The sequence below is a fragment of the Colletes gigas genome, unplaced genomic scaffold (assembly GCF_013123115.1).
Source record: "Colletes gigas isolate AHSC1104 unplaced genomic scaffold, ASM1312311v1 Colletes_gigas_Sc00016, whole genome shotgun sequence".
NCBI lineage: Eukaryota > Metazoa > Arthropoda > Insecta > Hymenoptera > Colletidae > Colletes > Colletes gigas.
In genome coordinates this window covers 150817-166495 of record NW_025106645.1, presented here as the reverse complement: position 1 = coordinate 166495, position 15679 = coordinate 150817, and the positions used below count along the sequence as shown (strand labels likewise).

The 15679-nt window shown below is 31.6% G+C and overlaps 5 protein-coding genes across 6 annotated transcripts; 4 read left to right on the top strand and 1 right to left on the bottom strand.

Moving 5' to 3' along the window:
- The first annotated feature begins 94 nt into the window (after positions 1-94).
- On the top strand, positions 95-1328 carry LOC122400270 (60S ribosomal protein L22-like). Its single transcript, XM_043401634.1, has 4 exons — positions 95-246; positions 496-636; positions 848-969; positions 1105-1328. Exons 1-4 carry the CDS (start codon positions 238-240, stop codon positions 1250-1252), a joined length of 420 nt encoding a protein of 139 aa, XP_043257569.1. The 5' UTR covers positions 95-237; the 3' UTR covers positions 1253-1328.
- A 1172-nt stretch (positions 1329-2500) lies between these two features.
- Positions 2501-4014, top strand: LOC122400268 (gamma-aminobutyric acid receptor-associated protein). The gene is made up of 3 exons (XM_043401632.1): positions 2501-2912; positions 3662-3859; positions 3940-4014. Exons 1-3 carry the CDS (start codon positions 2823-2825, stop codon positions 4003-4005), a joined length of 354 nt encoding a protein of 117 aa, XP_043257567.1. The 5' UTR covers positions 2501-2822; the 3' UTR covers positions 4006-4014.
- Positions 4015-4150: 136 nt separating this feature from the next.
- LOC122400267 (putative ammonium transporter 3) lies at positions 4151-7252 on the top strand. Its single transcript, XM_043401631.1, has 11 exons — positions 4151-5005; positions 5069-5354; positions 5417-5574; positions 5644-5755; positions 5830-6035; positions 6115-6246; positions 6319-6414; positions 6479-6567; positions 6659-6748; positions 6828-6915; positions 6983-7252. The coding sequence occupies exons 1-11, from the start codon at positions 4867-4869 to the stop codon at positions 7141-7143; spliced, it is 1557 nt and encodes a 518-aa protein (XP_043257566.1). The 5' UTR covers positions 4151-4866; the 3' UTR covers positions 7144-7252.
- Positions 7253-9041: 1789 nt separating this feature from the next.
- Positions 9042-12666, bottom strand: LOC122400068 (origin recognition complex subunit 4). Its single transcript, XM_043401273.1, has 6 exons — positions 12553-12666; positions 12011-12238; positions 11606-11932; positions 11038-11535; positions 10818-10970; positions 9042-10753 (listed from the first exon to the last, which is right to left on the bottom strand). Exons 2-6 carry the CDS (start codon positions 12224-12226, stop codon positions 10592-10594), a joined length of 1356 nt encoding a protein of 451 aa, XP_043257208.1. The 5' UTR covers positions 12227-12238; positions 12553-12666; the 3' UTR covers positions 9042-10591.
- On the top strand, positions 12500-15679 carry LOC122400069 (E3 ubiquitin-protein ligase RNF113A). Of its 2 annotated transcripts, XR_006259334.1 has the most exons (7): positions 12500-12785; positions 13151-13224; positions 13860-14063; positions 14208-14424; positions 14492-14684; positions 15015-15275; positions 15380-15677. XR_006259334.1 is itself a non-coding variant. In XM_043401274.1 (6 exons), exons 1-6 carry the CDS (start codon positions 12674-12676, stop codon positions 15190-15192), a joined length of 978 nt encoding a protein of 325 aa, XP_043257209.1. In that variant the 5' UTR covers positions 12500-12673; the 3' UTR covers positions 15193-15679. The 2 variants fall into 2 exon arrangements, 1 of the variants encoding a protein (XP_043257209.1); XM_043401274.1 differs by having other exon boundaries at positions 15015-15679.

The following is a 15679-nucleotide window of genomic DNA, read 5'->3' as shown; positions in this document are numbered from 1 at the left end:
GCGACTGAGAGAGAAGAAAAGGCTTGCATTCGCCTTCTTGCTCTATTCCCCGAAGTTATACGAAGTATCGAGCTTACGTATCGTATGCAACCATAATATGTGCTACTTTCCCCACTACTCTGCAAGGAGCTATAACAAATTCATCGTCGTTCGTCTTGTTTTTGATAAACTCCATTATGCCCGATCTGGCCACACTGTATACAACGAAACTCTTTCTCTTATCGACCATTCCTAAAGATGGCTCCGGTGAGTTGTTTGATCGCAAGAAAAACGAAAATAATTCGAAAATATGTAAAATCTTTCAAAAATACAACGTATGCATGAAATGTCGTGTCGTTATGATTAATAGTAATATAATTGCGTTTGTATTTTTCAAACGATTACATGGATTTCAGTGGATGTAAAATAGTCGTTGTAAACATCACGTGTATCTGCGACAAACAAGACAATTTTCTGACTAAAAGGTATTCAAAATGATAAATTGTATGGTTTTAGACCGTCGCAAAGAAGCCCAAAGGGCCGACTATGAAGAAACAGGCTTTGCGAGGTAAAGGACAGAAGAAGAAGGTATCCCTTAAGTTCACTATTGACTGTACACATCCTGCTGAGGACAATATTATGGACGTAGCAAATTTTGTAAGTTTTCTTCAATGTTTGTATATTTTGCCTAATTACATCCTACATCCTTAAGTCGATTTATCTTGGGTTGTTTCATGTTTTTGTAACCTAAGTTTCATTGTACACATAAATTTTTAGTCTGATCTAAATTCATGCCTGTCGAAGCATAACATATAGTAACTCATTTTAAAAGTGTTCACAATACTAAGTAACATTTTCATCTTTGTAGGAAAAATACCTGCACGAAAGGATCAAAGTTTCAGGTAAAACAAACAACTTTGGTAACAGTGTTACATTGGAACGTGATAAGATGAAGCTCTCTGTCAATAGTGACATCGACTTCTCTAAGCGGTGGGTATTGTCCAGTACAGTTGTGTTACAAAAATTAAAATGAAAAACTATTTTTGCACATAAATAATTCTGAGTTGACATTATTCTCAACAATATTACCGATATTTGCACTAATTTAATAACGTGTTCACATAGGTACCTCAAATATTTAACGAAAAAGTATCTGAAGAAGAATAAATTGCGCGACTGGCTGCGAGTAGTTTCAAAAGACAAAGAAACGTACGAACTTAGGTACTTCCAGATTAACAGCCAAGAAGATGATGACGAAGAAGACGCAGAATAAAATTTCTCTTTATTCTACACACAATTACAGAGGCATCTGTACATATTTCTATTAATAAATAACTGTCTGACATGAATTTTACCTTTAGTTCTCGAAAACTACGAGTTTTTATAAAAATCCAGAATTTTCGACAAAAACAAAGTAAAAATATTGGGAGTTTTCCGAATATACTAGTGTACAATATATTAATTGTTTTTGGTCCTAAATAGTTATAAATTAATGTCAAAGTTTAAAAAAATGCAGATATGTGTAGTTTCTCCATATAATTTTTGTATTATCACAAAAAATTTATGTATCTAACATGAAAACTACTTTCACCTTAGAAAGAAGATAGACGATAGAAGAATCTACAGAAAGATAAAAATGTATGACATCTATTCTCAATTAATAGCATCAATTTCTGCTGTTTTGTTAAAAACAAAGCTTTTCTCAAACTCCCCAAAAAAATGGATAGCTATATGCAAGAATCTTTTGCAATTATCTTCAGAATTTTCAAATACTAATGACCAGCATTGTATCTGCAGGTCTATGTAATCGTCCAGCTTGGGAAACTAGTATTCATTATGGAACCAAAAAATTCGAAAATTTATTTAACCTTCGTAGGACCATGGTTAAAAACCAATGTTAACGATTGCGTGGGGTATAACAATACTCTAACTCTATTTTTATTCTAATTGTTACTAAACATACATATACATGTAAATTATAAACAATTTTTTAAACAGTTATAATGTTCGAATACCATGTCGCGTACTGTGCCAATACTTAAGTCCATTACTGTACGTCATGGTACATCACCTAATGCGTAGTAATAAAAAACACGTAAGTCAGTCATTATCATCGTCAGAATCGTATCTATTCGATGCTCCATTAGGTCCCCGACAATTCAAATAACCCAATCTTGTTTATTATTATCGGATTAATTGAACCGTATCTATTTTTGATTTCACAAAACTAAAGAAATGTAATATGTAATTACAACTTAAGAACCCGAAAGAAAGAGATACATGTATGCACAATATACCAAGTATTAGTACAATTTATAAAGAAATTATATATTTTTTTGAAAGTATAATATTCGTGTACGAAGTTTATTTAACAGTTCAATATTGCACGTTTTCGTCATTCTATAAAATAATATTAAAGGAACGTATAAACCGTGGGCACAGTGCTCGTAGAGACGGGCCTGTTTTATCTATCAAACGCATCAGTAAACCATTCTTCCCTCATCAAGCAGACAATGCGATAACACTTGGTACTACCACATTTTTGTAGCTCCAATATATTGTTCGAGAATATCATTACGATCTCAACGTTCAATTCTCTCCCTGTTTCGCGAAGAAAATTGGACTACTTCGCGGTGGCGCAGAGAGTGTGACCGTATTGCGTTGCGCAGACGACTGACGCACGGTGATTGTTGTGACAGAAGTGTAGAAGAGTATCGTATCGTCGTCTTTCCAATTCGGAATCAGCAAAATCCGTGCAAATCGATAGAAAAAAGCAATCGCCAAGAACAGAAAAGGGGAGCAACTCCGTTGAATTGTGTTGCTCGTGCGATAGCGCGAGAACAATGAAATTTCTGTACAAGGAGGAACATCCGTTTGAAAAGAGGAAAGCCGAGGGTGAAAAGATACGACGAAAATATCCCGATAGGGTTCCTGTAAGTAGCTCGTTCGGAAAATGATCGTTCTATCGATCGACGAAATTTTTTTTTCTCGACGTGAACAATTGTTAAGGGGAATAACTGATTCGTTAGGGACAATTCCGTTTGGCTAGCATTATCAAATGAGTTTAATTCGTAGCGAGTCGAGTCGATCGTGTGCCTAGGATTTCCTGGGCTGGAATGGGCCAAGGTCGGCTTTTTGCGCCGTATTTCGCTTGTATTTCGTATGGTATAAACTTTTCCTTTTTAATCGACGGGCCAATGATTAAATTGAACGATCGTGTCGAATTCCTTTGTACGTTTACCTATTACCCAAGTTTATTGATCCTGCTACGCCCATGGCTATATAATTCCCCGATTGATAAAACGTAACCACAGAACAAATATTCTCTCTTTTTGATTCGCTCGAATACGATTCCATTACGCGTTTCGATTCACTTTGTGAATTTCGTTATATTGTACGGAACGAAGCGCTCGAAAATGTAGATCAGCTGTTACTTCAGGGTCTTGGATAAGTGTCAAACGTACAGAATATTAAACACGGATTTGAAACTAGTTTGTGATCGTGAACTTGAGCCAAGATTTATGTACTTTATGCTTTGAACAGTGATGGAGGAAATTTAGATCGAACGATTTATTAATTTGATGTTTCCTATCTTATTGTAAAAACATTCGTATTTAGATAATTATAAATTCAGCGAAGTTTAATAATACGTGTTCATTAAGGACTCTTACTTTTGTCACAGGTAATTGTTGAAAAAGCACCGAAAGCTAAAGTTAGTGATTTGGACAAACAAAAATATTTAGTACCATCTGATTTAACTGTTGGACAATTTTACTTTTTAATCCGCAAACGAATTCATCTTCGTTCTGAAGATGCTCTGTTTTTTTTTATTAACAATATCATTCCCCCAACAAGCGCCACTATGGGTTCTGTCTATGCGGTAATTATATAATATGTAACTCTAAATGTGTACAAAGTATACAAAGATAGTTATATTTGTTGTAATAATTATTTTTTCAGGAACATCACGAAGAAGACTTCTTTATGTACATAGCGTACAGTGATGAGAACGTGTATGGACACTAAATTACAATAAAGAAGATAACATTACAACAAAAGAGCAGACAACAAAAATTTGCCACCTATAATGTAGTCCTTTTAGAAGCTTTTGGAAATGTTAACAAAATTATATCTTTCAATCTTTTGAGTGAAACTTCAAATCCTAGCACTGCACACAAAACTAAATTTTGCTTCCTTCAGATAAATTAGATATGTTCGTCTGCCAATTATATAAATGTTTTACTTTTTTATTCCATTGCTCGTTGCTAGCTTGAGGAAGTTATGGGTAATAGGGTATAAGAAGGACTAATCAGAGCCGAGTTACACGATCATGCATCAATAGTTAGTCTGACACTCAAAAATTGGAAAACAATTCTGTATCTTGTGAAGAGTGACTAACTTCACCATTGCTACGATTATTATTTACGTGCATTAACGATCGTTTGAAAATAATTATTCCTCAAAATTAATAAATTCATGATACTATGCAGATGTTTTATGTGATATCATTTTCTTTTATTTAGAGTAGTGTTATTTTATGTACACAATTCGATGTTATTTAATGACAAAGAAATGGAAATAAATTGTTAAATATGTATTGAGGTAAAAAATTGTTTGTAACGGCTGGATGTGGGCCAATAAAAAAATATAAAAATAAATTGCGAGGAAGTGTACATTTTCCATTTTCTAAATTGTTCGCTTTCACGATCTTGTGAAACTACAATTTCCCTATAGCGATAGAAAACTGTTAGAACTCCATGCCATACATAATTAATATGTTTTGACCGTGGTCTATCCATTTTTAACATGTTTTTGTCAAGAACAGTACTTTCTCTAGCTATAATCTAGTTAATGCTTGTGCTTTGGTGAAGAAAGTTTCCATTTAATATGGAAATAGAAACTAATAACACAAATGTTACAAATAGTTCAGCTGATAATACATACACTGCTTCTGCATATAATCTTAATCAAGAGGACAGTAACTGGATTGTGACAAATTCGTTTATAATTTTTACTATGCAAACTGGTAAAATTCTTTATTATGTAGTTCAGAAAAATAACAGTAAATTTCATTTTTCGGTTTACTTAGGTTTTGGTATGTTAGAATCTGGATGCGTGTCTTTAAAAAATGAAGTAAATATTATGATGAAAAACGTAGTAGACATAGTTCTTGGTGGATTGACTTATTGGGCATTTGGTTTTGCACTAAGTTTTGGAACAGACAGGTTGCAGAATCCTGTTATTGGTATGGGCGACTTTTTAATGGATCCTTTCGTATATGATAAACTTATGGGTCCAAAATGTGCTGCATTTTTATTTCAATTAAGCTTTGCAACTACCTCAACAACTATTGTTAGTGGTGCTATGGCTGAACGGTAATTATGCAAAGTAAAGGAATAATTTGATTTATATCACTTTGATATTAATGTAATTACAGGTGTAATTTCAAAGCATATTGCTTATTTTCATTCTTAAACACAATTGTGTATTGCATACCAGCTGGTTGGATATGGGGCGATCATGGCTTTTTAAAAAATATAGGCGCTGTTGACATTGCTGGTTCAGGAGTAGTACATCTTGTTGGAGGTAGTTCTGGTAAATGTCTTTCCTTCGTTTTGTGCTACAATTTGTAAACAAATGCTTTAAATATCATTTTTATTATAGCACTTGCGTGTGCCATTATGTTGGGACCACGGCTGGGCAGATACGATAATGGAATTGATCCGTTACCTCTGGGGAATCCTGTCAATGCTATTATGGGCTTATTTGTGCTTTGGTAAAATAAATAACTAAAAATTGATAATTTACAAACTAAAATTTATGTAGTATACTAATAAATAATGATACAAGGTGGGGCTGGTTAGCATTTAACAGTGGAAGTACGTATGGTGTTAGTGGACAACGATGGCAGTATGCCGCAAGAGCAGCAGTTTCTACTATGTTAGCAAGTATGGGTGGTGGTTTAATTGGATTAGGTTTCAGTTTAACTAATCCAAATGGAATTGATATTCTTAGTCAGATAAATGGTATTCTAGGTGCTCTAGTTGCAGTTACAGGTAAGTTACGCAACAATTACAATTTACATATATTAATAAACATTCATTGTTATAATGTTACTTTTGCAATGTCAGTTAGGTGGTTGTTTCCTTTTTAGGGCCTGGGAAGCTATAATTGTTGGAATGATCGGTGCTTATATTACATGTTTTGTAATGCCCTTGTTAGATAAAATGCATATTGACGATCCCGTTGGTGCCAGTGCAACGCACGGTTAACTTTTATTCGACTTTATCATTTTAATCTTTGTTCGATTTTCTTTCTGACAACATTTTTTTTATACAGGAGCAAGTGGAATTTGGGGCATCATTGCTATTGGTTTATTTGCAGATAATCCACACCCTCTTGATACAACTAATGGAAGAAAAGGGTTATTTAAGGGTATGCTGCAATTAAGTTATATTTTTGAACAAATAAATATTACAAAAAATGTCTGTTTTTACAGGTGGGGGATGGTATTTATTTGGTGTACAATGTTTAACTGTTTTATGCTTAGCAGTTTGGAGTTTTTTTACATCTATTACTTTATTATGGGTAACTTGTATTATATATTATTAAATATGTACAATACAGCATCTTTTTCCATTGAACTTAGAATTCAATTAGTATTTTACTTTCCCTTTAGATCATAAACAAAGTTATACCGATTAGAATGAGTATTCACGATGAACTGTTTGGTGCAGACTTAGTAGAACATCGGATACGACACATGCAGGTTTATACTTACACTAAACTGTTAATTATACATATTTCAAGAACTTATACATTAAAAAATTCATTATTTACACTTTTAGATAGGTGTAAGTAGAGCTATGTCTGCTCTTCATCCAGTTCCTCAAGAACACAAATTAAAAACTGTACATCCAGTTGGAATAAATCCTGGTAAGAAACAATAAATGAGGAACTTTTGTGAAAGCTCAATTAATTATGTAAATTGATTTGTAAATAGGTCACGATTCCTATATCGAAAAATATAATCGTAAAAATCGCATGAAATTTGGAAGACGATTATCATTCAGAAAAAGGTCGTCGAAAACTCCTCAAGCTAATACGATTACAAACGCAGTATTAACCGGACAAAGTAAACCGAATTTCGTTTGGATGGACTGATATTTTCAAATGTTTTTTAACAATTTATTGAATGTAAATTTATTAGAAACGTATAAATGTATTCGCATACACATTCTAATGCTTTCACACATTACTGTAACACATACAATGCACACATTCTTTGATTAATAATTAAAATTTTACGCAATATATATATATATATATATTTTAAGATTTAAATGTTTTATATTACATACAGTAGTTGAACTTAATTCTGATCATGGTACAAAAGATGCATGGCTAGCTCCAGCAGTTAATTTTTTATCCTGAAAAATTAAAGGTTCTATTGCACATTGAGTTACCTAATTTGGAAAATAGCTGCTACAGGTTTACTTTTTTTATGATGGTTCAAAAGCTTATTCCTTAGCTTATTATCAGATTTATTCTTTATGTAGAAACGATCTCTTTGTAATCTATAAATACGTGTTCAAACAATACAGAAATTTTATCTTTTAAACAATATTTACGCATTAAGTGATATCTTTTAATAAGATTTAATAGATTTTTTTGTCCATTATCATTTCTTTCTTCAATTAGTCTTTCACAGACAACTTTATTTCTTAACTTTACTCCTTCCCAACAAGAATTTTCAGAGAATATGTCAGAGAAAAATTGTAGTCTTTCCTCATAAAAATCCTCAATTAATTAAATATAGACCCTTAACTATCTTTTTATTCTGGAATATTTTCTTGCTTCGATTTGATTATTGTCATCTTTAATAGCGCTTTTTAATATATCAAATAGTTTATTGTAATTATGATCTAAACCAGATTCTATATCCATAACTCATTGATCTCTATATTTTCGTTATACAAACATAAAAGATGTCGATAGTCACAACGTAGCGACAATATATTTGAAAGTCATTCAATGAATGGTACAAAAGAAGTTGTTATTTATAATATATTTGAAAATCATTGAAATCAGACAGGGGGTAGGTAATCGAAAACTTGGCCTAAAAGACTTTTTGTTCGCAAATGATGATACAAAATGGGTTAGTTTAATGTATGTATGTATATATATATATATATATATATATATATATATAATTACGGACACCAGTATATAACCTGTTGGAAGATCACAGACACAGTAAATACATGTAATTTGATATTTATATCTCAAGTAACGTCTAACAGCATGGTACATATAAAGATATTATATTTATTATAGTTCAGTTTTGAATAAAATATTTTTATGAAAAGTTACTTATCCTTTTTTATTCATTAAGGAGGTAATATCGGACGTTTTCTCATGCTGTCAGTAGCAAGAATAAATCTCTGAAGACGGTATTGATAATCAAGCACAAAATAACAGATTCGTCTATCTTATTTGTGATTCTCAAACATTAAATCTATTTACATATTCATGACAACTCCGTACAGTAAATGCAAATGATGAATTTACTTTTCAAAACATGTTATGTAAGGTATAGTAACTTTTAAAAAAATACTTGACATTCCTCCAACGTTAAGTCAATCTGTGTAGTTTTTAGTTATGTAAGCAGAGACCTATGTCAGTAAATATCGGTTGTACTGTTACAGTCCTTACAGAAACCGAAATATCGAAGTACTGGGATTTAATCTATATTTTTTTAGCATAAAACTTTTTTAATTAATAATATAAAACCGATAAATATTATTTTCGATAAACCTTACGTTTATGGGAGGCAGCTCCGATGACCTTGACCTTGGTAACATATGTCAAGGTCAGCCTCCTGAGTAATATCCAAGAGGTTTTAGCCGTCGCTCATTTTTTATTAAAAAGTTATTAGCATATAAAAATCATAAATATTTATTATATTATATAACATAATTATTGAAATAAAACGATTATATTAAATTATATTTTATTAAAAATGGGTTAGGTCTGGGTTAGTGTAGTTTTTAGGGGGGGTCTTTTAATTTAATATGATACTATACTACTCGTGGGGAATGTTTTATTTTATGCTCTGCAGGTCTCGTGGAACGAAATTCCATATTCTTGTTTTTTGTTTCTGGTAATTTTTATATATCAATAATTTTGTAATAAAAAACGAGAGGTAGTTATAACTTTTTAGGAAATGCTCAAGAGTGTGACCTTCATAAACTGTGTGAACATCAAGATCACATTGAGTATAGGTATACGCAGACTAGTGTAATACTAATAATACATTTTTATTAATAATTTTTTAATAAAAAACGAGCGACGGCTAAAACCTTCCGAGGGTCATTTGGGGGGGTATGACCTTGACAACATATGTCAAGGTCAAGGTCATCGCAGCTGCCTCCCCTAAACATAAGGTTTACCTTATTTTCTTATCATGCATGTGTTTTTAGTTTCTAATACAGAAACTGATATGGTACCGAAATCACATTAATGTTGAAAATAAAATAATTAACAGTACGTTATATTAGTGCACTAAGTATCGTAGTACATTGTATGGTTTAGTGTGAAAAACTCTAATGTTCGGAAATGGGACATGACGATTTAACGACAATCCGATGATTAAGCTTGCGTGCTACAGAAAAAGATTTTTGTAAATACTGAATAATTACTGAATTATTGGTACTTTTAGCTTTAATTATACTAGAATAAACTATAGTATTAATTGTATTTAATATATTAGTATTCGATTCATATTTCTATTTGTACAATAGAGATATTGAAATAATACCGGTATTAAGTCTTTGGTTACGCTTATTGTAGGCAAGGTCTTATACCGGTATTTTTCGATTATACCTTTATAACCCTTATAGAAATCGAAATACAGAAATACCGATATATTTTCCTATATTTACCGGTAATGTTTTCGATTTCTCTATTTTATTATAATCTCAAGATTTGTTTTAAACAGAGACCTAAAACCGATACTATTTCCTTACCGTAATTATGTTACTAGTCTCTACAGATGTGGTACCGAAATTGTCGTACTAATACCAAAACCAAAATAATTACCAACTTTAGAATGAGATAGCAAACTTAGTACTAAAGAGGATGTGAAATATAAACAAACGAAGATTGATCCTTGAGTTCGGTGATAAAAGTGTGAATACTCAGATTGACAATTTCTACAATTGAAATACCGAAATAATATCGGTATTTGTTTCGGTTTTTGGTAATATATCGGTTTCGGTATAACTTTACTGACATAACATTGGTATTAAGTCCCTGTATGTAAGAACACATGCCTACAAAATGAACATGCACAATGAAACATTTGTACAAAATGCAGTATAGGAAACAAAATTCCGTGTTTCTAATAAATACTTGTAACGAATAGGTTTTCAATATGAAATAAAAAACGTTTTAATACGTTCTAATATTAATCCTTTCCATAAAAGTTTATGGAAAATATGAATCTGAAACTTGCTAGCAAAATATTTTGTTAGTTAAAATAATAAATGAATGGTGCATTATAAATGCAAATTTTCATAGCATTCGCAGTTTCATATATGAGCTGTCGCTATTATATGCTGCTCAAAGACCACTGAGACACTTCTGTTGGCAGTCCAGGGTAATTTTTCACAGCTTCCATGACTTGTTGCGGCGTAAGTAAAAATTTATAATACTGATATTCTTTTTCCACTTTTGAATTAATACCGCTCACCGGCATTATGATCTCCAAGTTCTGTAAAAATTTTATTCGTGACCTTGTTACCCAAACAAAAAATGCATTACTTTATTTTCCTTACCTTAATATGCTCGAAAGCCTTCATGATAACAGGCCTTTGAACACTTTGTATACTTGAATTTTGATTAGCAAATTTAATATAACGATTATAAACTGTCTCAAAATTTAATGGTTCTCCTTCATAAATTTCTGTCTCGTGTTTCATTGCTATTATCTGAAAAAATGGTACAATAAAAATATGATTCGTCACCATAAAAGAAAAAAGCAAAAAATGCACTTACCAAGCAAATTTCTAAAACAGATAATCCCTCGAGCATTAGAACCTTATCGTCTTGAGAGAATATTTTACTTGCTTCTACGAAATCATTTACTTCTAGTCTTTGATGTTTCTCTGACAATGTAGATACAGCAACTGCCAGAAAATTTCTAAAACTTCTTTCGCTTACATCAATCTGATACATTTTCTTTAACAAATTAACCATAGTAGCATTATTGATTAAAGTTTTTATATACTCATTCCACATAGACCCAAATTGTGGATCTATTGTACAATCGTCGTATTGCTGTTCTATCCTATTAACATTTTCATCGTCAGGGAGACTGAGAAGATGTTGTAAGAGTTCTAAACGATCATCAAAACCAGACTTTGGTTGCTCCGACGATGATGTATCACCAGGAAACAAGAATATTTGACGATGAGAAAATCTTGATTTAACTCTTTTTTCTAAAAGTTCTATAACATCCAATCTACAAGTCATTCCTAGCACACATATTGGAGCCTAAAAGAATAGAAAAATTTATTTAAATTAAGATCAAAATAGATGATGCATAATTTTTGTCTATACCTACTTGCGCAGATTGAGTAATATCAAATAGATTATACAGCAGTGTTTGATTATTGTGGTTGCAAAACAAGTCAAATTCGTCTAATATAAAAATAACTGGTTTCGAACGCTTCTTATCGCCTGCCTTTAAACAGTCAAGCAGAAAAGTCAAATTCTCTGCAAAAGTACCAAACACTTTGTCGCCCACTACATTTTCTAATTGCATCTGACGAGTAGCATCTTTCAATGCTAAACGGTCATCAGTATGTACAAGACCATGAAGATTTACTATTAAAGCATTTTCTTTGAAACTTTTTATAGACGACAATTCTTTTAAAACACTATTTATTAGCTGAAATAATAAATATTTATAAAAAACCACGAATGCATTAAGCTAGAAATTTTAAATTAAACTGATGAATATACATACTGTTGTTTTTCCACAACCCCTAGGACCAACTAATAAAGCAGAATTACTTTCACCCATGTCGACCGTACGCTTTAATAGTTCCAATATATGCAAGCGTTCTTTCACATGATGCCTAAACTTTGTTTCAGGGCACATAATTTTACGTTTTAAATATTTCCTTGTAAACAATATCATATTATCTTGAAAATCAATGGCCATATTTTTTTTTTTATTCATATTATATTTTTTCTGAAATGCGTTAAGAATTTATTGCTAATTTATTTGTTGATTTTCTTTTACATATAAAATATATATATTGAGCAATAAATAGTTGACTAAACTTTGTTGATTAAACTTTTATATTAACAAAATTATTATTTTCCACTTGTACAACGATCATTACGAAAATTATGTGTTTTATAGTTTAATAAGTTTTTATAGTTACATTAAGCTACAATTTGATAAACGCATAGCGTCTCTGATTAGTCAAATATAACCTGTTCATTTTACGAAATAACATACGTGATATCTTTAAAACATGTTTGAACATTTAATTCACTTACATAGATACTGTATTAATTGATAGGGTGAAAGGGCATGTACTTTCAAAAATTCTAAATTAATAGAGAAATGTCAAATCTTTGATTACTAAAGCGTTGGAACCAGGTTGTTTACAAAACAAATATGGAAGACGCAGAGTTCAAAACGGACGAGAATAATTGTACGTTTTCATTTAAAAAAAGAAAAATACGAAACACCGCAGCCAGGAAACGTAAAACAGCGAACTATGAAGACGGTAACTATGTTCAATAAGTGTCGAATCTATCCTTACTTAAATAGCCAGTAATTTCATTATATAAATTTGATTATCGTCCTCCATAGGTTATGTATTTTAGAAATAAATTTTAATTTATAATAATTCGCAAAAGTGTTCATTTTGTTCAACTTAATTTCATTAGTATTTACATTACGTTTTTTTCGAAACATAATTACAGTGACACACTTGTACTATTTTAAAAAATAAGAACTTTATTTTAATTATGTGTAAATACATTTTGAAAATAATGTTATGTAAATACTAATAAAAGTTGACTACATTCTATTCTCGTATATGAACACTTTTGGGAGTTACCATACGTATCAAATATATTTTTTAAACAGAGAGCAGCGAAGACGAAACTACAGTGATTCAAAAAGAGAGGAAACAAAATGATAATAATCCTATGAAACAAAGCGTAAGTATAGTACAAAAATTTGTATATAATGCTTGTTGTAAGGTATTTTTAGTTTGTGGTCTATGAACTCCTATAGGGTCAGAAATGGATAGTTGGAAGTTCAAAAACTTTTACATAGAAATTTCAAACACTTATTTTCACTGCATACATTATGCCTAAAAATATTAACTTTATTTTTTCAATGTTTCAATACTATAGTACTTTGCAATATTCTTTTTATGAAATGAATTTTGTAACATCTCAAAACACTGCAGAATCTTTTTAACAATTATTTTTTATTTACTGTCTAATATAAATTCTATCAAAGATGCAGACTTAGCCAAGGATAAGCTCGATCTAAAAATAAAAAATTTGCTAGAACTGAAACTAAAGAGATCTTTAAGAATTCTGTTGTTCCTTGTAAGTTTATTCTAGTCTTATAGAGCACTTTGTGCAACTTTTTATCCTGCGTGGATGAAAGGCATTGATTTAATTAATACATAAAAATGTTATTTTGAGGAACATTGCATAGAAAGAGTTCGTGAGCTCCAACCAAAGTGTTAATTAAGAGCCACTGTTGTGAGGTTTTATTTATATTTTACAATAATTCAAGCATTAATAAAAATGGAAAGTTTTGCAAATACAGTATTTTGTAGACTAATAAAAGAAGATTTAAAGATAAAAAAGAAGCCATAGATGTCAGCAGCGATGAAGAAAATATTACAATTTCTTACAAAAGTACCAGGACTCCTATGCCAGCTGGACCAAGCGATCAAGGAGCAACAGCAATTTTAGAAACAGAGACAGAAAAGGATAAAGATGCCCAAGCTTTATTCGAAAAGTCCCAAAAGATAAATGAGGTAAACAGACGAATGTCTCTCAAAGAAAGAGCCCCAACTGTACCACCATTGATTTTGTCAAAATTGGGGGACTAGCGAAATGGTATGATTGGGGCCTTCCCCTTGTAAGAATAGCATGAGTTAGTGCAATATAATTATTTTTAGGAACGTGAAGGGAAAGAAGATGATAAAGTTTATAGAGGTATAAATAATTATACTCAATATTATAAGAAAAAGGATACTGCTGCTGGAAATGCTTCCAGTGGTATGGTACGTAAAGGACCAATTCGGGCACCAGCTAATCTTAGAGCAACTGTTAGATGGGATTATCAGCCAGATATATGTAAAGACTATAAGGAAACTGGTTTTTGTGGATTTGGAGGTAAATAGAATGAAAATAATCATTATTGCAACTAGTGAACTTGTAATAACTGTGATTTTATTTTCAGACAGCTGTAAATTTCTTCACGATCGTTCGGATTACAAGCTAGGATGGCAATTAGAAAGAGAAGCCGCTACAGGAGAGTATAACAATAGCGGGGACGAAGATGATAAAAAGTACGAGATTGATAGCGACGAAGAAAGTCTTCCGTTTAAATGTTTTATTTGCCGAAATAGTTTTACCGATCCTGTCGTTACAAAGTATGTGTAATTTTTGTACAGCCTTAACCCTTTGCAGACGATCGAATAACTTCTGAAGTATACATTCTACAAAAAATACTTTTTATACAAAAATTGCATGGTTTGAAGAGATATATTATGCATTGCATCCTTTTTTATAAGTGATGGCGTTTTGGAGATTAGAAGATCAATAGCGTTTTTTTTAGATGGATTGCTATGTTTGTTTTGACATTAAGTATTAAGAAAGTAATATGATAAATAAAAAACGTATTGTTTTGAATTGTTCTGTCCGCAAAGGGTTAAAAGATTTGAATTTAGTCGGTTGATATATACGGTAATTTTATATTTCAGATGTAAGCATTATTTTTGCGAGAAATGCTCGTTAGAGCATTATAAGAAAAGTACCAGATGTTACATATGCAATACGCAGACCAACGGTGTTTTCAATCCAGCTAAGGAATTAATTGCACGGGCAAAGATGGAGGACAAAGGAAGAACAGTCGAGGAAGACGAAGTTTTTAACGAATAATAAAGTATATTTTTCCGACGAAATAGTATTTTCTATCGAACAGTTGCAATTTTATTAATGTATAGATTATGATGTCGCGTAAGGTATTAAACGAAAATTCTATATACTGAATTTTTCACAACTCAATTTACGGTGCACACAATATTCTTTTCGACCTTCCCTTAGATTCTTCTTCAATTACTTTTAGATTCGACCGCAAAATACTTGAAGAAAGCGTATTTTAGAATTGGTTCATAACGATGTTAATAATAACGTTCAAGCGAAAATGAAAACTTATACAACGAATGGAATGACAAAGTAGTTCGACAACCCTTTCTAGCAAAAGGTCTAGATTTGGGAGATCTCGCGTATGAACCGTTCCGCAAACACTCGTCGAGTTCAGAGATGCCAGAAGTGCACCGAAGGCACTGTCTCACACTATGTCAGATCACGTGTTACGTGAGCTTGTAAAGTTTCGGAAAGTCGACAAAGACAAACTGACGCATGC

Coding starts and splice junctions, on each gene's coding strand:
- LOC122400268 (XM_043401632.1), top strand. CDS start 2,823: ATGAAATTTCTGTACAAGGAGGAACATCCGTTTGAAAAGAGGAAAGCC. Junction 2,913..3,661: donor AATATCCCGATAGGGTTCCT/GTAAGTAGCTCG, acceptor CTTTTGTCACAG/GTAATTGTTGAAAAAGCACC. Junction 3,860..3,939: donor CTATGGGTTCTGTCTATGCG/GTAATTATATAA, acceptor TTATTTTTTCAG/GAACATCACGAAGAAGACTT.
- LOC122400270 (XM_043401634.1), top strand. Junction 637..847: donor TTATGGACGTAGCAAATTTT/GTAAGTTTTCTT, acceptor TCATCTTTGTAG/GAAAAATACCTGCACGAAAG. Junction 970..1,104: donor GACATCGACTTCTCTAAGCG/GTGGGTATTGTC, acceptor GTGTTCACATAG/GTACCTCAAATATTTAACGA.
- LOC122400267 (XM_043401631.1), top strand. CDS start 4,867: ATGGAAATAGAAACTAATAACACAAATGTTACAAATAGTTCAGCTGAT. Junction 5,006..5,068: donor AATTTTTACTATGCAAACTG/GTAAAATTCTTT, acceptor CGGTTTACTTAG/GTTTTGGTATGTTAGAATCT. Junction 5,355..5,416: donor AGTGGTGCTATGGCTGAACG/GTAATTATGCAA, acceptor ATGTAATTACAG/GTGTAATTTCAAAGCATATT.
- LOC122400068 (XM_043401273.1), bottom strand. CDS start 12,226: ATGAATAAAAAAAAAAATATGGCCATTGATTTTCAAGATAATATGATA. Junction 10,971..11,037: donor CTGTTTTAGAAATTTGCTTG/GTAAGTGCATTT, acceptor CCATTTTTTCAG/ATAATAGCAATGAAACACGA. Junction 10,754..10,817: donor AGGCTTTCGAGCATATTAAG/GTAAGGAAAATA, acceptor AAATTTTTACAG/AACTTGGAGATCATAATGCC.
- LOC122400069 (XM_043401274.1), top strand. CDS start 12,674: ATGGAAGACGCAGAGTTCAAAACGGACGAGAATAATTGTACGTTTTCA. Junction 12,786..13,150: donor AACAGCGAACTATGAAGACG/GTAACTATGTTC, acceptor TTTTTTAAACAG/AGAGCAGCGAAGACGAAACT. Junction 13,225..13,859: donor ATAATCCTATGAAACAAAGC/GTAAGTATAGTA, acceptor AGTATTTTGTAG/ACTAATAAAAGAAGATTTAA.